This window comes from Triturus cristatus, chromosome 4_1, assembly GCF_964204655.1.
Source record: "Triturus cristatus chromosome 4_1, aTriCri1.1, whole genome shotgun sequence".
NCBI classification, from domain to species: Eukaryota; Metazoa; Chordata; class Amphibia; order Caudata; family Salamandridae; genus Triturus; species Triturus cristatus.
In genome coordinates, this window is record NC_140585.1 from 732,989,323 (window position 1) to 733,014,201 (window position 24,879).

Here is a 24,879-nt window from a genome sequence, read left to right on the forward strand (position 1 = left end):
CTAATTATTAAGCTGCACACAAACGAGGCAGCAATGTAGGAGGATGTGTGGAGTCCGGTCGACTTCATGGAATCATCGGAAATGAAGATCATATTTGCCAACATGGTCGGTAAACTCTTCCCAGCATGCATCTGAGCACTGCAATAAACATAGAAAATATGGTTTTAGTGAACAAGTCAATTCAGTGATCAATGCAAGATTTGAGTATTCCGATTTTCAAGACACTATCTACATTTTAGTACAAAGTAGCAATTTTTAACTTTTGGTCTATAGAAGAGACCGGTATTTGGCATTGCTGTAGTACAAAGATTTTCGCGACATAATCTTAAACTGCAATTAAATGTGTCTCACCCTCTCCTTAGTCTGTCATAGTGAACAGCATTAAGTAAGCCGGATGAAGGAACAATTGGGGACTTTAAAAATATGAAAGATAATCCTTTGTGGTGCCAACCACAGACTCCAGTAATGGCATCGTCGATACATTTTTAAAATACAATTCAGAAATGTTTTCCATACAGTTCCTTTCTATATATAACATTTAATATTTTTTAATTCACAGCAGTTTTTTCCCATTTTGGCTAATGAAAACCAAACAGTGCTTTTTCCAGTGTTTAAAATATTTTCCACTAAAGCCTGCATATCTCACACTGTCACTCCTTCCCAGTATTGCATCAGTTCTTGCCTCAGCAACCTTTGCCTACCCGGAAATTTGCTGGAATTCCTGCACTCTTGTCCTGCTTTCAACCTGAAAATGCTACACAAATGTACAAATACTCATACAGGAAGAGTTGTGAAATCCATGATTCTTGACAAAGTGGGTGTTGGTTTGACACTTGCACATGACAAAGGGCTCTCGGATAGAAGCAAGGACTTCCAGTAGAATTACACCCAGTAAGTTTATAAACGTTGGTTCTCAATTACTAATTTAGGGCAAACTTAGACAGCTGGCAGGAGCCACAGACTAGAACAATTCGCAATAGCAAGAAATCAGAGAGCTAAGACTGCATCAACGATCGCGGTACCCATTTCAGAGGCCGTGCTCTTTGGATCGACCTGTTGGGCAGCTTTCTTTTTTCACCTCCTTTTCTCCTTCTGTCAAATGTTCTTATGGAGTAGCACAGCTTGAAAATAGCCCTCATAGATCTGTATTGCCTGATGCTGTATTATCTGAACTTGCACCCCCTGTCACAAAAATCTTGCAGGAGAGTTTTGTGCAGGCTGGAGCTCCACAATGTCTTGCAAAACCACAACATTCTGTTTCTGACCTTGACTGCATGGTTTCTGGGTACTAGAGTTACAGCCATAGCACATAGTACCATCCAAGTGACACAATGTTCCAAAATATATGGACCTGATTACGATGTCGGTGGGACCGCCATCGGTGGCGTTTCCACTGCCATCCAGTCCATTGGATCTGACAGTCGCATTAGGATGCAGGCGGTCGGATCTTGGCTAGCGGGGGGAAGACCGCCACGTCTGATACGATCAAGGATCTCGTCAGTGTGGCACAGACTCTTATTCCCTACAATAGGGTGGTACCTGCTCAGGCACCGTAATAGGGATTAGGATACCCCTTTCATGGCGATTAACCCACCATGAAAAGGCAGGCGGACAATGACTTTGTGGGCCCTAGCAGGGCACCCTCCGCTGGCCCTCTGTTTTGGGCCCTGGAGGGCACCGATGGTGCCTCCCTAAACATCCCTACCCCATGTGGCAGGCATCACATGGTGCCTGCCACATAGTGCTGGGATGTTTAAAAATATGTATATTTTGTACTGTGGCGTGTGCTGCAGCACGCACCGCAATGCAAAGTGTACACATTGCGGCCTCTGTGAAAGAGGTCACATCATAATGCGGGCAGCGGGACCGCTGACATCTAGTCGGGTGGTCCTACTTCCACCACGGTGCCGGTCGGACGAAAGTCCGACTGACATTGTAATCAGGCCCTTAGTGTCTGTAAAGGAGAGAAGTTTCTTTAATTCCATGCTTTTGGCATCCTCTTCTTCAGGCTCTGCTTCAAGAAGCTGAGCTGACACTTTAGGAAAGCAACAAGTGGCGAGGCTTCAATAGGGGCTAAGAGTCAAAATCTGTTTCCAAGGTTGTGCATTCATCCTCACCTCTGTTCAAAGAGGCTCATGCCACTTCTTGGGGATGGCTGGGGACACTTTTTACAATCGCCACTGGATCCAAATTACCACTGTTCGTACATCCTGTTCATTGAACAGGATGGGTAACCTCAGCTGGTCTACCAAACCCACCTGTGCCCCACTATACATTCCTGGACCTTGTCCAGTAGGTCAGGAGACTCTTTGCAATCAATAGTGTTTCTCTCCGATCTACTAGTAATTTCTTGTGAACTAGTTCATTCCTCTGCATAAGTTGAAGATAATGACTTCACCTCGGGTACTTACAACTGTCCAAAATTATGACCATTGTGTTCAGTGGACCTACAGGATGCTTATGTCCATGGGCCCATTGTACAGCAACACAGACAACGCCTCTGCTTTATTGTGGGAACTCTACACTATCAATAAAGGAAGCTGTCTTTTTCTTCAACATTCCCCTAAATGCTTCATCAATATCCTGGCCATGTTCCCTGCTTCTCCCTATCTGACTCTGTGCCAAAATCAATCCGCAGTGTCAAAGGAGTTGGTGGAGTTATACCTGGCGGTACCCATCAAAACTGGTTTTGATCTTGTTTGCTTGGTGAGTGTGAGATTGTGGTGTATTATATGGTATTGTTTTGAGACCATACTATTTAATACAGTCACAAAACTGCCTTGGGTCAAGTCAGGCTCATTTTTAAACTCAACCCAGGGTAGCTGTGGCTTCTAGCAACAAGATGTAAACAAATAAATCTGTGTAAAGCATCTAGAAGCACCAAACAACGAAATAAGAAAGAAAATTGGCCATCAATTTATAAAAAAAGATTATATTTTTAAGACTCCAAGATGAGCAAAATTCACCAGAGTTCCAAAGATATAACTTTTTAAGTAAAATGTAGATCTCTGCCTTTTAGTCCAAAGCACAAACAAGCATTGGTAACTATAATGTTTAGAAACTTTTGAAAGAGTTGTTTGGCTACGCCGGTCCAAGTGGGATGACCAAATACGACCGGGAGAAAGAAGGTCAGGGGACCACCAAGGAGTATTTAGACAGTTACCCGATCACCAAAGCAGTCTCCAGTCCAGTGGTTACTAGCGAATTTGCTCAAGGATCCCTACCACCCTGTGACGACGTCTGGCTGTGTGTCATCTAGAAATCCACGAGAGCACACTTCTGCCTTCTTTCAAGATATTTGAACCCTTCTTTTGAAAAGAGTTTGGTAACCCACTCATTAAATTCAACTTGGACATCAAGTCCGGTTTAGTGCCACGATTAAATTGATACCTTGAAGTGGCCATTTTAGTAATCCCATTCAGAAGTTAACCGAACTGAGAGGTCAGTCAGTAATTTTGTTAGCCAAGGTGGCTTCTAACTGAGGTCTGGTCACTCTCCGAATCGAAAAACCAGCACCTAGTAGTCCAAATGAGGTCAGAACATGGGGGGAACTTGCAAAAAGCCTTTTCCCGGATAATGAGTCTACTTTTTATTTTGCCCTCAGAGGTTCCATTTTATGTGGGAAATCTAGGAGCAGTTTCTTGATTTTCAATAAAAGTAATGTTCACAAAATGTACTTACTGTCATTGCTGGTGTAGCTCTTCACAAACCTGATCACTTGCTTGTGCTGTAAAGGCTTTATAAACACTAGGGCACCTGTCCTCGCTGTTACCTGTAACTGTTTCTGAATATTTTTGATGGATGCAGCTAAAACGTTGCACACAGAGGACAACCCTCTTCCCTGCTACCTTTTATTACTCTTGTTTCCAAGCTTTTATGAACAGTAGGTTTACCACTGGTACAATCCCAAGAAGGTAACCTAGTTATACCCCGGCACTCTAAAAGTTATATTCCTTCTAATGTGGAACCTTAATACGTTGACTTCCCAAAAATATATCACCAATATGTCACAGGCAAACAACAGATGAGTTTGTACAAAATACTTTCTTTAATTTATGCAGATATCTTAAAACATAGCAATTTCAGTCAAGACTGTAAAAACCCCTGTTTCAAAAAACATACAAATGGGGAGATATTTATACAAAGAAATCTGAAAGAAACACGTTAGTTAGATTCCTCACCTTAGAATATCCCCAGGCGTCAGACTGTATCTGGAAGATTTTTGTAGCAATACCCCTTGCGATTCGTCTGCGGCTCCGCGTCCGTCGTTGGCGTCGTGTGCCGGAATGACGTCGTCGGAGTACTTAGACGCCGCCCTCGCGCGCTGACGTAAGTTCTTCTTTTTTCCGCGTCGGTAAGCGCCGATCCGGGAGAGCTACCCCTTTAGTCAATTTTTGACTAACTTTTTCGACTCTTTTTGGTCACTTCTCGGTGCCGGTAGGATGCCTGGTTTCAAGGCCTGCGACGACTGTCACCGACTGATGTTGGTGACCGATCATCACCGCCGGTGCCTGTACTGCTTGGGCCTCGACCACGACGCGGAGTCGTGCTCCGATTGTATGGCCCTGACCTCGAAAGCTAGGCGGGAGCGGTCCCGCAAGCTCTCGAGCTTCGCCACTCTGCTCCGCGCACCTCTCGATCCCGGTCCAGGAGGAGGTCCAAGGATCGGTCGCGGAGCCGCACTCGACATCGTCGTTCGTCTGGCTCAAAGTCTTCGGGTAAGTCGAAGTGCTCTAAGAAGTCCAAGAGGCGACACCGCTCTTCGGACTCCCCTCGCCGGTCGCGCGACTCGGCCTAGGGTCCGGATGGTTCCACCCCCGCGGCTCCACTGGAGCCGCAGGCGCCGCGCAAATCCCCATACCCGCCGGTCCCTGGGATTGACGCGACGCCGACAGAGGTCAGTGCCTTCCTCTCGGCCATGAGGAGCCTGGCCCCGCCGTCGACGCCTGTTGGCGCGCCTTCGGGCCCCGCGGACTCGACTGGGCGACCTTGCGTGCCGGTGGCTCCGGCCCCGGCGCTGTTGGAGGCTCCGGCCCCGACGCCGCAGGTCCCCGAGGGACCCGTGCCTGGGCCCGCGTCGACGCCGGTCGACCTAGTCACGCCTCCTCCGCCGACACCGGTACCACCCCCGATGCCGACTCCGGTCGACGTCGATCCCCGGTTCAGCCCCTGTCCGGTCCCGACGCCGATGCGGCGCCGCCCGACGCCGCATCCGACGCCGCTAGAGACACATATTGTCTATCGAACGGCTCCGATCATTCCTCCTGTTTACCAGGAATCGGTGACGGGGGCGACTGGGAGGGGTCTGAGAACCCTATGGCCCTTCAAGGGCAACTTTCTCAGGACTGGGCAGATGAACTGGGGGAGGCCAGTGGATTGGATACCTCACCGGACACTGGATTCATCTCTCCTCCGACTGTGGCTTCGGAGGAGGGTGCAGCTTTTTCTGTGGTGCTGCGCAAGGCGGCCGCGGCCCTTGGGCTTGAGCTGCCTGCCGTGGCTGTGAGGACTAACGTTCTCACTGAGGTGCTTCAGTCTGCCGCATGCTCCACTGAGCCTCTGCTGCAATTCAATGAGGCCCTCACTGACGTTCTGCAGGGCACCTGGTCCAAGCCCTCCACAGTCCCTCCTGTGGATAGGAACGTTGCCAGGCCCCACCGCCCTGCTCCAGGCGACCCCTGTTTTCTGTCCCAACACCCCACCCCGAGAGTCTGGTTATCCAGGCCTCTACCTCCCAATCCTCCTTCGCGTCCGCTCCTCCGGACCGGGATTCCAAGAGACTGGAACAGTTCGGTAAGAAGCTGTTCTCCTCGCTCAGTTTGGGCCTGCGGTCTTTAAACACCGCCTGTCTCTTGGACCGTTATTCCCACTCTGTGGGATGCGGTGGAAGAAGTGCTGCCACTGTGCCCGGAGGAGGCCCGGGCACGGCTTTCCTCGGCTCTGGCCGATGGGAGAGATGCAGCGCGCCATCCGATGTGGAATTGACACTACGGACTCGCTGGGTAGGGCGATTTCTACCACTGTGGCGCTTCGACGTCACGCCTGGCTGAGGTCCACGTCCTTTTCAGGGGATGTCAAGAGCACGCTCATGGACATGCCTTTTGATGGCGCTCGCCTTTTTGGTGAGAAAGCGAACAGTGCACTGGCACGCTTCAAGGACTCCCGGGCTACGGCCAAGTCCTTGGGCCTCTCGGCCCCGCGGCCACAGACTTCCGCTTTTCGCTCCTTTCGTGGCCAAGGAAGGGGCACCTCCTCACGTCCGCCTAGCCACCGGCTGCAGAACCAGCCTGCACGCGATCGCGGACGTGCTTTCCGCCGAGGCGGTACTGGAGGACAATGCGGTCAGTCTACATCCACCCCGGCAGCATCCGCCTCAAAGCCTTCCTAGTCCGAGCTTTCAGGCCCATTCCTCGCCAGTGGGAGGCCGGGTTCGCCGTCACCTGCTCCACTGGCGTACCATTACTTCGGACAGGTGGGTGCTGCAAATCGTCCGAAGGGGCTACTCCCTCCCCTTCGAGACGACCCCTCCAGCCATGCCACCGCAGCACCACAGTATCTCGGAGGATCATTTGAATCTTCTGCGAGAGGAAGTTTCGGCCCTCTTGGCCAAAGAGGCCGTCGAGCGCGTTCCGAGCCCAGAAGTAGGTTGTGGTTGTTATTCCCACTACTTTCTGGTTCCCAAGAAGGGCAAAGGAGGCCTACGCCCTATCTTGGACCTCAGGAACGTCAATGCCTTCCTCCGGAAGGAACGGTTCAAAATGTTGACTTTGGCTCAGGTTCTAGCTGCCCTAGACCCTGGAGACTGGATGGTAGCGTTGGACTTGCAGGACGCATATTTCCATATCCCCGTCCTGCCGGCCCACCGGCATTGCCTGCGGTTCACGGTGGGTCAGGAGCACTTTCAGTTTACCGTGCTCCCCTTTGGCCTTACCAGTGCCCCTCGGGTGTTCACGAAAGTGATGGCGGTGGTCGCAGCTCATCTGCGCAGATCAGGGGTTCCAGTCTTCCCCTATCTCGACGACTGGTTGTTGAAGGCGGGCTTGTCCCAGACAGTCGTCTCCCACCTCCAGACTACGGCAAATCTCCTGCATTTGCTGGGGTTTTCCATCAACGTGCCGAAGTCACACCTAAGCCCCTCTCAGAAGCTCCTCTTCATCGGAGCGGTTCTCGATTCGGCGCAGTTCCGGGTCCACCACCGGGACAGCGGGTCCGGGATTTACAGGCCCTGATTCCCATCTTTCGGCCTCTATCCTGGGTTTCGGTCAGGCTAGTGTTGCGGCTTCTGGGGCTGATGGCCTCCTGCATCTTACTAGTGAATCACGCCAGGCGGCGCATGCGGGCTCTGCAGTGGGACCTGAAGTTTCAGTGGGCCCAGCATCACGTCAACCTGTCCGACCATGTCTTGATCTCGGAGGGCACTGCACAGCAGTTGCAGTGGTGGCTCACGGACCGCGAGTGGGTCACGGGCAAGAGCTTCTCCCTACCCCTACCGGAGCATGTCGTAGTGATGGATGCGTCTTTCCTGGGATGGGGTGGCCATATGGGAGAGGCGGAGATCAGAGGCCTCTGGCGGAGTCTCGCCTCCACATCAACTTGTTGGAGCTGAGAGCGATCCGACTTGCACTGAAAGCCTTCCTTCCCTCTGTCCGGGGAAGTGTCGTGCAGGTGTTCATGGACAACACCACCGCCATGTGGTATTGCAACAAACAGGGCGGGGTGGGGTCATGGACCCTTTGTCAGGAGGCTCTGCGCCTCTGGACATGGCTGGAACACCAGGGCATCACCCTGGTGGTTCAACATCTGGTGGGCTCTCTGAACGTGAGAGCAGACGAACTCGGCTGCCGGTGCATGATGGATCACGAATGGCGTCTGAACTCCGAGGTGGCGCAAGGTCTCTTTCAGCAGTGGGAAGAGCCTTGGTTAGATCTATTCGCCACCGACGAGAACGCGCAATGTCAGCAGTTCTGCGCGTTGGAATTTCCAAGGCGGCACTCGCTAGGCGACGCTTTTCGTCGCGAGTGGAGTTGCGGTCTGTTGTACGCCTTTCCACCTATACCACTTCTGCCAAGAGTGCTGAAGAAGATCAGGCACGACCGGGCCCAAGTTATCTTGGTGGCTCCGGATAGGGCAAGAAGGTACTGGTATCCCGAGCTACTCAGTATGTTGACCGATCCTCCGATACGTCTACCCCTTCGGGAGGATCTTCTGTCGCAGCAGCAGGGGACGGTCCTCCACCCGAACCTGTCCAGCCTCCACCTCCATGTGTGGAGATTGAGCGGCGGCTGTTGATGCCATTTGACTTGCCTCCTGAAGTCTGTGATATCATTCTGGCAGCCAGGCGTCCCTCCACAAAGACGGTATACGCCTGCCGGTGGAACAAATTTGTGGCATGGTGCACAGCAAAGGCTGTGGATCCCCTCTCCGCCCCTCTTTCTGAGGTTCTCCTCTTTCTTCTTTCTTTGGCCCGGCAGGGCTCTGCCCTGGGCACCTTGAAAGGTTATCTTGCTGCCATCTCTGCCTTCTTACGGCTTCCTGATCAGCCCTCTCTTTTCAAGTCCCCTGTAGTGTCACGCTTTCTTAAAGGCATTACTCACACGTTCCCTCCTGTCCCTTTTGTAATGCCTCAGTGGGACTTGAACCTTGTCTTAACATTTCTGATGTGCGCTCCCTTTGAGCCTCTTCACAATTGTCCTCTTCGTCTTCTAACTCTTAAGACTGCTTTCCTGGTAGCCATCACCTCGGCTAGACGGGTGAGTGAGCTCCAGGCTCTGTCGTCCAAGCCTCCTTTTCTATCTGTTCATCCGGACAAGGTTGTCCTTCGGCCTCGTCCTTCCTTTCTACCGAAAGTGGTGATCCCCTTTCATATTGGGAAATCTGTCACCTTGCCCACCTTCTTTCCACCTCCGCATCCTTCCAAAGAGAAAGAGCGGCTCCACCGTCTGGACCCAAAACGTGCACTCTCCTTTTATTTGGACCGCACGAAACCGTTCCGGGTGGACGACCAGCTTTTCGTTGGCTACGTGGGTGCTAAGAAGGGAAAAGCTGTGCACAAACGGACCATCTCCCGGTGGGTCGTTTTTTGTATAAAAATCTGTTATTCCTTGGCAAAAAATGACCCTCCTGTTGGGCTGCGAGCCCATTCTACTCGGGCCACGGCGGCTACTACTGCTTTGGGACGGGGAGTCTCTTTGCAGGACATCTGTCAGGCGGCGACGTGGGCTTCGCTGCACACGTTTGCCAGGCACTATTGCCTGGACAGCCAAGTCCGGAGGGATGGCTTCTTTAGCCGTTCTGTCCTCCAGGACCACCTGGTGTGATCTTGGTTCGCAGACCCACCACCGGGGTTGGTATTGCTTGGGTATCTATTCTAAGGTGAGGAATCTAACTAACGTGTTTCTTTCAGATGAACAAGTTACTTACCTTCGGTAACGATGCATCTGTAAGAAACATTAGTTAGTTAGATTCCTTACCGACCCACCCATCCTCCCCGTTCTGCAAACCGACATCTAGGGTTAAGGCTATCCTTTTCAGGGCCCTGGATTTTTTTAGCACCAGTGTCGGTCTCTTGCATGGCTCTGCGTTCCTGGCGCGGAAAGCTATGTACAAGAACTGACGTCAGCGCGCGAGGGCGGCGTCTAAGTACTCCGGCGCACAACGCCAACGACAGACGCGGAGCCGCAGACGACGCCTAGCGACACGCAAGTGGTATTGCTACAAAAATCTTCCGGATCCAGTCTGACGCCTGGGGATATTCTAAGGTGAGGAATCTAACTAACTAATGTTTCTTACAGATACATCGTTACCGAAGGTAAGTAACTTGTTCTTCAATGCTACACAGTCTTGATCAAGATGCGCGAGAACAGACGACACGTGTTTCGTCACATCCAGTGACTTCCTCAAGCCTTTCTAGAAAAGATTTAGTACTTGTGATAGTGGCCAACCCTCCTTCATGGGCTTTGCAGGACGCGACTATAGTGTGAAACCCAACAGTGTTTTTCGTATATTTCCCAAAGAAACTTCGACCTGTTTCACAAGTTGTAATTCCGGAGATCAACCTAATTAGTTGTCTCAGATACTTATATCGTAGATTCTAAATGTATCTGATAGCAGGATACAACGTATATAACAGTTGTCCAGAGCGTGTTTATAATTGGAAGCCCAAAGACAAATTCCAAAGTATGTTTGTCCCTGTGCGCTTGTCGGAGTTCCTATGTTCAGTACTAAAAGGTACGTGTATCCTCTGAATTTTGTTTGTGAAACCGCATCAGTATTCAGAATTTCTGAATTACATCTTGTAAGTCCATGAAGAAGCAGGGTTGGCCACTATCACGCGTACTAAATCTTTTCTAGAAAGCCTTGAAGTCACTGGATGTGACGAAACACGTGTCAGCTGTTCTCGGGCATCTTGATCAAGACTGTGTAGCATTGGGTTCTTTGTATAATATCACCCCATTTGTATGTTTTTTGAAACGAGGGTTTTTACAGTCTTGACTGAAATTGTTATGTTTCAAGATATCTGCATAAATTAAAGAACAAAGTATTTTGTACACACTCATCTGTTGTTTGCCTGTGACATATTGGTGATATATTTTTGTGAAGTCAACGTATTAAGGTTCCACATTAGAAGGAATTAAACTTTTAGAGTGCCGGGGTATAACTATGTTGCATTGTATCGCACAGTGACTGTTGGCAGTACCTGTGTATTTGTGCACCCAAGGTGGTAGGGTACACTTCTTACCCTTAGTGTCACCGTAACTAATTGTTCCATTTTTTAGGGATATGAGGACCACACACGACGGGGGGGGGGGGGCTGATGCTCTTTGAGCCCAATGGGTGTTGCGTGCCTGATTCAGAGTATGGAGCTGGCTGCCCAGTCCTTTCTGCCTAGGGCTAAGACTGAATGTCCTGCTGAAATTCTGTTGACCTCCCCCTGTTGAAGACCATGTGTGGAAAACTCTAGTGATAGTAACTGGGTGTCTGTTTCTGTACCCCTCCACACACACTTTTCGCATGGTTTCTGGTGTAACTTCGACTAGAAATGCACAGGGTCCCTGCCAATCAGGTCACCTGTGCCAGAACCGCTTTCCTTAAACCGTACCCAATTGTTTCCCATTTGGCACAACTTCAGTACCCATGGTACCTACGACATTGGCACTGAAGGGGGGCCGCCAGGGTAGCAGCACAAAAGGTGCCACCCTAGGGTCCCTTCACCAAGGCCATGCACACTGCCATTGCAGGCTGTGTGCAGACAAAACCGAAGGGTTGACATGGCATACATCCCTGTGTCATGCCCACAGACATTGCATCGGATATAGGTAAGACACCCCTCTAGCAGGTCTTCTAGTACTAAGGCAGGGTGCACTATATCTCCTGTGAGGACATATCTGCATGAGCAGATATGCCCCTGCAATATCCATGTCGATTCTTGGATTTTGTAAGTGAACAGGGAAGCCAAAGAGAGTACATTGGCTGGACACTCGTCATTACGAGTTGCCCAGCTCCATGATGGCTTCACTCTATTATGGGGTGTTTGGTACCAAACATCTCATCCTAATAAACCTACTCTGATTCCAGTGTCAAATTTATTACTTACTGCACACAGATAACCCCTGAGAGGGGGACCCTCTGAAACCTACTGTTAGAACTGGGGGTCTTTAGTTGTCAGAGGTAGATACCTTTGACCAAATAGGGACCCTTGCTTCTAAGTCAGGGAAAGGGGATTACACTGCTCACCCCCTTGGTAGCTTGCCACAAGCAGACAGGCTTATCTCTGAGGCAGTGTGTTAAGCATTTGTGAACACATACGGTAATACAGTGTAAACACTACAGATGGACACCACACAGGTTTTATAAAAAATAAGTACTCTTTATATAGACTTAACACAAGACCACAAACATCAAAAATCCACAATACTGTACTAAAAATAAACTTAAAGATGGTAGAAGTAACTTAGTTCAAGTTGATGATAAATGCGACAAAGTTCTCACAAAAGTACCTGGATGCGTAACGCAAAACAAACAAAAGGTTTGCAGGGATGGAGATGCATTGGTTCCTTACTTCGGGGGAGACGATGCGTCGCGCCTCAATGCTTGCGCAGAGTAGGGATGCGTCTTACCGGAGAGTAGGTGATGCATTGAGTCTCGTACTGCATTCCGGTTATGATGCGACAAGATGGCGCCTCGATGCGATAAGATGGCGCCCTTGATGCGACGATGTGAAGACTATGCGTGCACACCCAGTGGCTGTGTGGTGAACTATAACTTTGGAGCCGCGACAGGCCCTGCGACACTCTTCTCCGGTGATTTGACGGTGACTTTGGCGGCCGCGACACGCTTCACCGGTGATGTGTCATGTAACAGCTGTGACGAAGGCACGCTTCTCTGGTGATGCGGCGACGACCTCTGCGGCAGCGACACACTTCTCCGGTGATGCGACGGCAACAGCTGCAACTGCGACAAGCCTCTTCTTGTTGAGTCGCGCTCCCAGCGACACATAGTCTTCTGCAGACAGAATTCCCAGCAAGGACATTCAGAGGGCAGCCTGTGGTGAAGTCTTTTGTCCCTGTCAGTTCAAGCCCTTGGAATAATATTCTGCAAGATGATGAGTTATTTTAAAGTTCCCTCTTCTCGGCACTGATGACACCACTATAGGCCAACACAGCACACTGGCAAGGGGGCAGTCCAAATCCTACAGCTTCCTTGGTTCTTTTCCTTGGCAGAGGTTTGTCTTGTTGCTCCAGAAGTGATCTAAAGTCTTGGGGTCTGGGTCCCCATATTTTTACTACTAAATCCTTTGTCCTCTGAAGGCAGAGGGGCATGTACCTAGGCTAAACCAGTTCTGTGCAGTCCTGGAGCAGTTTGTTGACAGGACTCTTTCTTTCTTTTGACAGTGTGGGCCAGGGTCATCAGATGCACAACAGGAGGTGGAACCAGCATTGTGGAAGGCAGGCACAGCCCTATTCAGACCCAGGTGCTGACTCCTCCCACCACTCTACATGCAGATGGGTCTATTCAGCCCTGTGCTGACTCACCCTGTCTCCTGGAATCCCCCAGCCCCTGTCACTCACAAAACCAGACACACAATACACAAGCTAGCAGAGGCAGGCTGGATGGTTAGGTAAGAAAATACCTACTTTCTAAAAGTGGTATTTTCAAACACAGAATGTTACAACCAACTTCACTAAAAGATGTATTTTATCATTCTGAGTTCAGGCATACTAAACTCTAATTTCTACCATGTTCCCTGGGTCAGTTAGGATTATAAGGTGTTATAATCAAACTGTCCATTCTGGCCTATGGGGACTGGTAGCCTTGCAATAGTGAAAAACGAAAATGGATGTAATTCACTATTAGGACATGCCACATACACCAGGGCATGTCCTACCTTATACTTACAATGCACCCTGCCCTTGGGCCTACCTTAGGGGTGTCTGATATGAAGAAAATTGAAGTTTTGGGGACTGGCAAGTGGGTGCACTTACCAAGTCGACATGGCAGTACTAGACTGCACACAGGCTCTGCAATGGCAGGCCTGAGACACACTATACAGGCTGCTTCTGTGGGTGGCACAACCAGTGCAGCAAGCCCACTAGCAGCATTTGATTTACAGGCCCCGGGCACACATGGTGCACTGTACTAGTGTCTGACAAGTAAATCAAATAATCAAATCATGAAGTCACTAATCAATACATGAATTTACAATAGAGAGCATATGCACTTTAGCACTGTGCAGCAGTGGTAAAGTGCCCAGAGTCATAAAACAGCCAACAGGTAAGAAAAAATACAGGAGGAAGGCAAAAAGTTCAGGGATGACCCTGCAAAAAGGGCCAAGTCCAATACCTACCAACCCTTTGTGTGGTTATCGATTGTTCTAAGCCAGACAGAGTTCTGACGTCATCGGGTGAGTGCTAGCGTGCTTAGAGGCTGAGAACAAAGCCTGTCTTGGGAGGTGTTCACACCCCCTGTTCAGGAAAAGCCATATGTGGCAGGAAGTTTCATAGACTTTGCTGCCTTTGAAATGTAACCCCCAGCCTCTCCTGATAGCCCCTCCCAGCCTCGCCCTCTTCGCAGGAAGACAGGTAAGAAAACTAAGAATGAATAGAATATGTGCTGCCCCTCCCCCTGCCAACTCCTTCTCAGGTGCTGGAGGCTAGGTGATGCACATTTTTCAGTACCCACCATCTTGTTGATGGTGGGACTTCTCCAATCAGTTCTAGGGCTATGTCCCCTTCCAACAGCAGGTGAGCATAATAGATGGTGTAGACACCCTAGGTAAGGATCCCTTTGGCCAATTGCTGTCACTCCTTTGTGAAAGCCCCAAAATGTAGTATTTAGGTGGCATCCCCAGACCTGAACAGCAGTAATCACGGACACAAGATGACAAACAAAAAAACACTGTTGGAATGAACTGCAGATCTCTCATTGGACTTTGGGCGCAAACTCACGCCTGCCACTACATAACTCTATAATCGCCCTCCTCCAGCTCATCTCACTGTGTGGCCTCCTCAAATGCCAGGGAGTCTTCAGCACTTCTTAAATCGCCAGAGAAACCCCCTTGAGATAGAGATACTATCTCCCTGCAGCCACAAGTCTCCAAAACAGCAATGTCTGATCCAGCATCTTCTACCTCCCCAGCCCGACCAACATCTGAGTGCCAGCCAAAGGTACATGTGCTCTGGAGGGTCAGCTCAGCCTCTGCACCAAGTGTTGAGACCCCAGGACCCACCAGAGCTGAAAGGCACGAATACCTGGGGTACCAAACCGAGTCCAGGTGGACTCAAACTACAGTCAACCAGCACCTTATGAAGGACTTCAGGACTCTGGAGATCCAACTCAATAGTGGCCCAGCAGCTCCAGAATCATTGCTCCGAGGTGGCAGTCCCTAATGCAAGGTGCTTCTTTGCGCACCATTGGCCAGCTGCACATTTTCACTGCACCTAACCCACCTGTCCGTGGCATCTTCAAACCAGCTGTGCTCCCATGACCCCAGGGCCCTTAAGACATCTACTCTCCTTTGCGAGCCCTCAGACTTGCCTGCAAGTCCCCCTTTGCTTTGCATTTGCAGATTGCCCCTGGTCTTCGTAGCGTGCCAGCTGCAAAGTCCCCTTTTTCCTTGCTCCCCGAGAAACCCAGGAAGCTCCAGAGAACTTGACGTTCACACTTTGGTCCTTGGGCCCCTAACCTTCCCATTCTAAAAGTTGAACCACAACAGTAACTGCATTGCATTGAATTTCCAATTGCCTTTTTCCTTCTATAGGAAATGTATGGTGCGTAATTGCACACAACTGTGATTGTTGCATTTATTGTGATTTTTCTCGTATTGCGAAAAGTGTTAACCTTGTACCTGAAGATCTTGGTCTAAATATTTATATAAAAAGTACTATTTTTCTAATTCGGTCTCGACTTCATTGAGTGTGTGTATCATTTATTACCTCTGTGAGTACAACAAATGCTTAGCACTTTCATCGGATAAGCCTAATTGCTCTCCCACATCACTACAAAATAGAACGTCATATTATCTACTTTTGCCTCTGTAAACCAATATGGGTCTCCTTGACCTCACGGCACAGTGTGCACCCATGTGGTGCACTATATAGGGAGGTGGGTTTCCTACACTTAATCAGCCAAAGAGACCAGATATGTACTTTAGATCCTATCTCTGATCTTGTTGGGGCACCGAGCTGTATGCAGTGGTCTGAGGGGGGCACTGCACCACTGATCTAGCTGTTTTCCTTATTACTACAAAACCAGAGGATAAGTGACATATTTTCTTTGCTTACATTATGTCCCATTTGCTACACTACGGTGGATAGGTGAAGTAGAAACGGGCTGGGACTCCACCTGGCCCAGTAACATAAAGATCTTCAGATTTGTGTATGATGAGCGGCAGAAGACTGAGAGCTGTTTTATCTGCTATGTGCAATTACCAAGATGTGAATGTAGTTGTAGTTCATAAAGAATATAGATGTGAGCAAAAGGTACATGCACAGTTACACTGGTGTTATTTGTGCAGTAAGTAGAATACTACAGTGCTGGAAGACTTAACAGCATCCTTAGAGGTTGTCAGTCAGTGGTTCATTGGAGTAGAAACAAATTATGGGCCCAGGTCAAAATCACACACACACTATATTGCGGAGATATTTCCTGGAAAATGGTAGAGGCAGCAAATAAACCAAGCAGTGCCATTTTGGGTGCAGCTAGGGTGACAAAACACCAGTGGTGCTTACATAGGTTCCAGGTTTCCCGACTTCATGCGTGGTGAGCTGCTCCAGTTCAGGTGGTTTTTTGTGAGACCTGTAGTCCTTAGTTGTATAGTGGAATAAACATGACTACATGTCCCAGAATTCAGGGAAAGAAAGTGGATAGAGCACCTCATCACGTATGGACCCGGGAAACGTGAGATGCAGCCAAATAAGGCATTTTCAATCTGCTCCCATCTGGGTCATGGACACAGTTGTAGCATAGGGTGTGGAGTTAGATGGCAGCGCATCTGCCTGTCAAAAATGAAGAATATTCTAAGTGACCGAGTCTCATAACGAGATGATTAATGGGCCTTGGGTGGTACATGCAGCACTCTGCGTATCTGTGACATGTGGAAGTTTGGAAACCTAAAGATACAGGCATTATGGTATTAGATCTTTGCTGCAGTAAAGAGGCCATCCAGTTAATGTCACAATAGATCTGAAACCCAAGGAAACCTCATCAAACAAAGCCACACTATACAATGCCTATCGTTGGTGACTGCTTGTGATGCAGTGCTGGGTAAAGAGAATTGTTGTTTTGGGTGGCCCCTTTAAAGTTGCCATGCTGGGAAATGGATTTGTAACCTGTGAGAAACTGGGTTGTCACTAAAATGACAAAAATCCAATCAGTAGAGGCTGAGCTATGCAATTTAAAATGTTTTAGGTCAAAATAGTGATTAGAAGCACAGAGCACCAACTGTGGTCAGCTGGATGTCGGACTGGGACAAAATCGCAGGTTCAGGCTGACTGCTATGGAGTGCAGGCCAGATACAAGGACCAGATTAGGCCTGCTAAGAGTTGATGGGTCCAGTGTGACGTGCAGCTGTGGTTCCGAGGATCAATGCTGGGTGCTGCATAGAGATGTGCTGCACAGCTTTGGCTATAATGTGGACCTGTGAGGGTTGCGATGTGAGGTCCACATGAAGCTGTGTCTGTTCCAACGGAGGGCTGCATTGTGCTGTGTTGGTTCTGACGGGGACCACAGCTGGGCTGACAGAGCACCTTTAGGCCCACTTCCAAGGGTCTTGGACTGTGGAGGCAGCACTTAGGGTGTTAAGACTCACAGCAGACCCGGTTCAAGGGTGTTGGAACTTCTGTCCCAGTAACTCCAAACTGGAGGCCAGCCAACTAGCCCTAGGAGTCACTTTGGTGGTCCTGGGCTCAAGGTGTAGGGCCAGTCCTCCTTCCTCTGGTAACAAGGCAGGAGAGCAGACCCTCTTGCAGGCAGAGAAGCAGAGCAGCTGGACTGTCCTTCCAGTAGAGGAGTCCATCTTCTGAGTCTTCCACAGGTCCAGAAGTTATCTTTAGAGGGGGGCCTGAGGGTCCGATTTGTATACCTGGTGCCCAGTTCGAAGTGGCAGAAGCTTCTAGAGTCTTCCCCTCCCTCTACCCCCCCCCCTCCCCCCTCAGGAGGTGTCTGGAATCTCCTTCCTCTCTGCCCTGTCCCCAGCTTATCAGGGGACACAAGACTAATGTGAAACCCTTTGTGAGGGTGTGGAGGCAGTCTATGTGATGTGGTACGTGACAGCTCCTTCTCTACACAGACCGAGATGGTCCATCCTAACAACACCCATTCCCCCTTTGCCTCACTGTCTGGGAGGAGTACAAAAAACAAACCGCCAGCTACACCAAGTAATGTGACTCAGGATGTAGGCTGCAGGCTCCAAATGGTTGGGACAAGAAACTTTCTAAAAGTGGCATTTTCAAAAATGTGTCTTAAAATCTGACTTTACCATTAGAGGGTTTTACACTAAACTTTGCTTTACTACCTGATCCCAATCAAAAGGTATCACTTATTAAATGTAATAAGGTAATCCAGTGTTGTTTTATGGGCGAGGTAGGCCTTGCAGTAGTGAAAGGAAAGTTTAAGAGTTTTTCACTACCAGGGCAGGCAAAACTTAAAAGTACATGTCCAATTTTTTTCTAAATACATGCACACTGCCCTATGGGCTGTTTAGGTCCTACCCCGGGGTGACATATGTATTAAAAGGGAAGAATTAGGCCTGGCAAGAAGTTTGTTTTGCCAGGTCAAACTGTCAGTTTAAAACTGCACACACATGCCGCAATGGCAGGCCCGAGGGTGGCTTAAAGGTCTACTTAAGTGGGTGACACAATCCATGCTGCAGGCCCACTAGTAGTGTTTAATTTACAAGGTCTGAGTGCATGTAGTACCACTCTAGTAAGGATTTACAAGTAAATTCAATGTGCCAAGTGGGTGCAAGCCCATTTTACCATGTTTAAATGAGAGAGCACTAGCACTTTGGCACTGGTTAGCAGTGGTAAAGGGCAAAGAGTACTAAAAGCCAACAAAAACGCGTTCAGAACACAGGAGTGAAAGCAAAACGTTTGTGGGTGACTACGCAGAGAGGTCCAAGTCCAGCATAACTGAAATCCAATAAATATGGTTGTATGCTAACAGGAGGACACGCAATTTGCGGAGGAACAATATTCGGGCTGGTTTTGTCCAAGTCTTATATAGCCATCAATCCGCCCCTTTTTTGGCCTTCATGCTTCCCTTGGCTTGTCAGCCAAATGGGGAGGACATTTTGAAAGCCTCAATAGTCCACTGTGTAACACCCAGGAAGAAGGCATTGTGCATTTTAATTATTGTGCCCCATGTTATGTATAAATGATAGGATCTGCCCCCACCCCATTGCTCGGCTTTGCTATGAGGGACATTCGCCGTGCGCTAGCACTGTGTAATCTACTGTGTGTGTAAATTCCTGGAGTGGTCGCAGTGCACTGACCATGCACGATGGAAGAGCAGAATCAATCCGAGGACGTAGATGCATCTGAATTGGCGATGCTGACGTGTGGTCAACAAAACCTACAATTTTACACAACGTATCAATTACTTGAAATTGAATAGTTTTTGTCTTACTTTGCTTTGTTAGGGAAGGTGTTTAGATTTATTTTTCATCGATAGTTGCGCATTAGACTACTTTGGAGCAAAAAGGTAAAACAAACTATTTGGGATACAACCGATGTAAGTGTGGTGGTTATGAGGATATGGGACGTGGGGTGTAAGGGAGGGAAGCGGGGATGCAAGAACAAGGAACGGGCATGCGAACGAAATGTATATATTTTTAAGATATGGTACTATCCATAAGGTGGCACTGTTCCCACACAATACAGAGAGCTTACGAATGGAGCACAGAAGTTACTACATGCAAGTCACCTGACCTTCTCCCGTCACAATGTCCGCAATTTCCATACTATATATTCCTCCATGTTGAAACTGTATCCGAACACCTTGTTTTCTCTGTAACTGTTGTTTGGTTTACAATTCGAGTACGCCCTAACAAAACTCTGAACTTCTTTCTTTTACTCTTCTCTAGACCTCACAAGCATGCACTGAGATGGTCCTAATTACTCCACTTATTTAGTGCCACCTACAAAGTGACTTATCCCTAGGTGCTATATTACGCCAGCCATGGTGTTTTTGTAGAAGGAAAAGAGGGCTGTGTAATTTAAAAATGCCATAGCCAAATTGACAATGGAGGTTTGGTGACCGCTAAAATACTTTTAGAAGTAAACATACAGCGAGCACGTTAGGTTGAACACATTAGAATGTATCAATTGCACCGGAGCGTAGCTGCTTGGCCTGGAATTGGCCATGTTTGTTTGCTGTCGGAGAGCTGTAGTGAGCACGTGCAGCCCAAATGAGATGTAGCGCGAGTTCGCCTCAGAGCTGCGCGAAGAACCCTTTTAAGACTAGAAGATCCCACTGTGAGGCCAGCCTGCCGCCAGAGCAGGTTACCTAAGGCAGCTAGCTCTTAGGGGTGCCTACCAACACTAACCGTTGTAAATTGGAGAGTCTGCCCTTGTGAGTAGCTCCTCTGCTGTGACGACTGTATTAGCCCAAGACATGGGTTTTTGGGTCAGCCATTTTCTGCAGTTTTAAAAACCGTGACTCCAGCAGCTTCAAGGTATGGGCCAGCAGTAAGGGGGAGCCTTTGGAGCCAACCACCATGTACAACGTAGAGAGTCCAAACTGGTAGGAACACTGGCCCCATGGGGTTGACTCACAGGCCTAGGCACCTGAGCTGAAAAATTATTTGTAATGCTTTTGATGTTTTACAATGAATGGTACCTAATTTAATTGCTACTTCTATCCAACTAGTGGAAACCTACACTTTTTTTTCCTATTCTCTGGCGCCTTTTTCGACTACCTCATAATAATTTGTACAAAGCATTTGTGTCAGCTAATTCTAGTTAAACAGTTTAAAATAACCAACTAGAATGCTCACCATGGTTACCCAGGAGTATTGGTGGTTTTGTGCCTATGATCACATGTGAAGGTGCAGCCGTTTGCGTTCACCAATACTAAGTCGAAACACTCTCTAATGCTTCTAGCACAGGTAGGCGATGCCCCTCGCCCTGCATGCCGTGTTCGGCTGTAATGTCTTCTTTGCTGTTGGAGGGCGGGTTTTTGGATAACGCTGTGAGTCTTTACCCTCAAGTTCTGTGCAGGGAGGGTGCGGCCTCCTTGGGCGCATGTCTGCAGAGGGAGGAAGGTGGATCAATGCTTCCTTTTCCAGATTTATTGTTATTGGGAACGAATCCACCTGCACAGCATTGATCATAGCTTTAGGAAGGCTGTACCCAGCACCCCGTGAAACCCCGCAGTCCTGCTCCTTGCAGCCACCGAAGGAAAGCCCACCTTGTGACTCCTGTTCAGGAGGTTGTGCATGGCGGCCCTAATCTGCCTCGACTATGTCATTTCCTGGGAAGCTGATTGACCTGTTGGTTATCCTCAAAAATAATCAATTAAATGCTTCTTTTTCTCTCTTCATTTTTTTCTCTTCCTTGTTCATGATTTCTTCCATCCTTTTCATGTACCAACTTCCAATTCTGCTTCTTCTGTGTTTCCATACTTCCATTCTGCTCTCCTCCTTTTGAGCTGTCTCACCTTTTTCTTTACCGTTTTAATAAATGTTTCTTTTGCTTTGACAACGTTTTTGGCTTCTTTCTCACCATTTGACCCCCACCACACAGCAGTGTCATGTCAATTATTCTTGCCCTATTTATTGGGTTCTGTTTCCACAGATCAGTTGGGAATGGCCATGAAACAGTGCAACCTACCCTGTCGTCACCACCGATTAAGTGGATACAGGGCCAGCGTTAGCAATGGTGGCGACCTGTGCGACAATGTTTGTTTCCGCCCCCCCCCCCCCCCCCCCCCCAATGACCACCGCTGTCACAGATTCTCTCACTACCACCATTTAACAGTGCTCTTCAAGTCTCCATAAACAATCTCTCAGATTATTTTTGTTTTATAGCGCCACACATACGAGTGAGGTGTCAAAGCACTTTACATCATACACTCATTTAACAATCACACGTGTAAATCAATGTATAAGGAATGTTACATAAGACAGAGGATTACAAGATTTAGGAGTTACGAATATGTGACGTTACATCGCGGTCTTCACACCGCAATACCGTCACAACTCAGGCATGACTTGCGTTGTAAAGGTATGGTGGCGTGAAGACCGCAATGTAACGGATATCGGAGAGCGAGGGTCTCGGAGGTAGCTCATTGGGGACCCGCACTCAGCCTGCAGTGAAAGCAATGCATAATTTTCCTCCAAAAAACTGAACCTATTCAGGTGATGCTCGACCCAGACTTTGAGTGAGAGTGTATTTAGCCTTCTGGACTAGAGAATGAATCATGGTCTCTTGGAGAGGGAGAACAGAACATCATAGTGTGTTTCTGTACCCGAGGCACATAAGGCATACCTTTCACCTCCCCACACCGAAGCACAGATGCACTGGGGCTTTTTTGAGCCATGCATAGTACCAACACGCTCTTTGCGTTTCGCGTGGAGTAGGAAAGTACTATACAAATATCAAAGTGTTACAACACTACAAATCAATAAATGTATTTAAAACTGTAGGGATGCGTTTTGATATCTGGGTAGGGCGCGACAGAGAGCACAATAGCTCGATCACAGTTTCCAGCAAAAATGTATGTATTGCATATTAATTAAATGTATGTACATTTACAGTTAATATTATAAGAATATCCGTGTGAATCCATCATAAAGCCCCTTAGGTTTGACACCATGATCTTGGGACTCCGGGTCCTTGAGTGTGCAATAATGTGTGTGACATATTGTGAAAAAAAGTATGGGGGGAAATGTTCAGCAAGCTGTGTCGTATGTCTTTATGCTGGAATGCAAAACAACACATATTTAGACTTACTGTCAAAATCTCGCCTGCCGATTGGAAGTTTTGCTGAATTATCCTCCTCGCCAGCATCTCGTCTTTCCTGCTCTGTTTCCATAGTCTGGCCTTCAGAGTCTGATGGGAAAACCACTGGTCCTGTAAGAGCCAGGTACGGCAAGTGCTTCTTAGCCAAGTCCAAAGGTAGGCCGCTATGGCTGAAGATGGTATGTTTCTGGCCCAAGTTCTGTTCAGAAAGAAAACATGGTTGCCACAGGGAATTCAAAGATGCACAGTGGTCTGGTTCAGTTAAAGAACTCATAATAAAAGAGCATGTTGCATTTATTGAAATTATCATGGTTGAGCACATCTATATCGCTAGGGTGGATGTGCCATTTCATACAGCTGTATACAATGATTTTACTATTCTCTACACGAATGGCACTCCGTTTAGCGTTCTATGAAGGATGAAAGGCTGAATCAGCCCTTCTGGGATTAGACATTGTGATCTGCAAGTTTCTCAAAGATCTCTACAACGAGTGCTACACTCAAAGAGAGTATTTTATTAGCTATATTAGCTATTTTTAAATAATTGTGTTATTATTCTATAACTGTGTGTCAAAGTCTTTCCTAACCCCAGACTTAAAAATGTAATGAAAGCAGAGACTGACCTACCACCTCTGACATTGAATGAACCATTATTACTCAGGTGTGCGACATGTGCAAGAACACAATTCCGCGCCATTCACAGTGAAGACAGATAATGGTTGAAATGGGCTGACACATTGCCAAATTCATCTTGTGGTGGGTGGATCAAAATGTAAATATGCAGACCAATGGCTTAAATGAGCTGACTACAAGTCCCTCTGTGTACATACATCTCAGTATTTTTTTTTTAGGATAAAAAAAAATGAGTTACACTGTCTGCTAGACAGAACTAGCATGTATCTTTGGAAATAAAAGACGGAGTGAAGCAAGCTCTTCAGGGTGCATTTGTTTTGAGTTGGAAGGAGGGAGAGGCAAGAAACAGGAGTGCCTAGACTGGAAATGTAGAGGAAATAGAATTGAGGGTAAAGGGGGAATCTGAAAGGGCTAGTTATGGGAGAGCGCACTATGAGTGATCTACCTAATTATGAACTCTCAGCCGGAAATTACATTATTCTAAAATTGCATTTAAATTCCATGCAATGTTTTGAGTTCTGTTTATTAAAGAACTAAATGTTCGACCTTGCGATTTTTTTCATGGGAAGCAAGCAAGGAAATACTTAATCCAGGGCATTAAGCATTCTGTACTTTTCCACTTTTAGAATACCACTCTGTTGCATGCTGCATGCCAACTGGCATTTCATGTTTGTTGCAAAAAATGCATCGATGTAGCTGGTGATGGCTCTGTAAATGTTGCTAGACGCGTTTCGCAGCCCTGTGGCTATACCTTTTTTAAATGCCATTGACACAATTCTCAGAATTGAAGGACAATTTTGAATTTTGAACACCCCTACCTTGGCAAGTCTCTCTTCCTCTTCATCTAGAAAGCTGTTGTCCTCGTTCTTGAAATGTTCTAGAGGGGAAGCCATGGACTTCTCAGCTGTGTCTCCGCTGCGGAAGGCTTTTCCAAGGCTAATGGTGTCCAGGAGCATCTCATCGCCTTCAGCTTTCCGTATGGACTTGGAGAACGAAAGCAGGAAGCCTTGAGAAAACAAAGAGAGCGCCATTACCAGACAAGACAAGAAGCGCATCCTTACCATCCTCGACCGCTTTGCATAGAGCAGTGGAGCAAGCCCGTCTCTTGCACAGAGCTATGACCCCCACTCATTGGTGACGGCCATTATATAGCAGCAGAGAGACTGGAAACCATTGAAGGGAGGGCTAACCCATTGCTGCTCAATGACTCATGCAATGAAGAGGGCGACATCGTCTTTTTGACGTCTATCACTCTCAAAAGTTAGGTTTTGGAATAACTCAATTCTTCTTCTTTTTTCAATTGAATGACAAATGCAGTCATAAGAGAGGCTCGAGACCTGCGGATTAAGATTGCCTCTGAATAGAGGGCATTTTACCTGAGCGAGCAGGGGGTCATGAAAACCCTAGTCTTTCTTCTGTGCGGATTATGTTTTGGGTCTGAAAGCGCCACTTAGTTTTCAAGGGGAAGAAGATACATGTGGACAACCAACTGAGACGCGCAGATAAACAAGGAGCCTTTGGACTGATACATCTTTATCTGTTGACTCAATTTGTAGAATTAATGCAATCCCAGCGGGGGGGATTTACATCAGGAAAGAACAACTGCAGAGGGCCTTTTGTGCCTCAGCCCCTTCCAGCATTCTCTTTGTAGTGCAGTCCATTACCCAGAGGGCTGCTCGGCTCCTGGAGAATCTCTTGCTGAGACTGTAAGAAGGAAGAACCCAGGCAGGTGTTTCAAGTGGAGATGAAAGCGGAAGTTGGTTTTTAATGAAGGTGGTGTGTTTGGAAG

The 24,879-nt window shown here is 48.0% G+C and overlaps 1 protein-coding gene across 1 annotated transcript; it reads right to left on the reverse strand.

The window, feature by feature from the left end:
- Window positions 1–24,189, reverse strand: PMCH (pro-melanin concentrating hormone). Its single transcript, XM_085653231.1, has 3 exons — window positions 23,909–24,189; window positions 22,449–22,656; window positions 1–138 (listed from the first exon to the last, which is right to left on the reverse strand). Exons 1-3 carry the CDS (start codon window positions 24,152–24,154, stop codon window positions 89–91), a joined length of 504 nt encoding a protein of 167 aa, XP_085509357.1. The 5' UTR covers window positions 24,155–24,189; the 3' UTR covers window positions 1–88.
- Window positions 24,190–24,879: the final 690 nt, after the last annotated feature.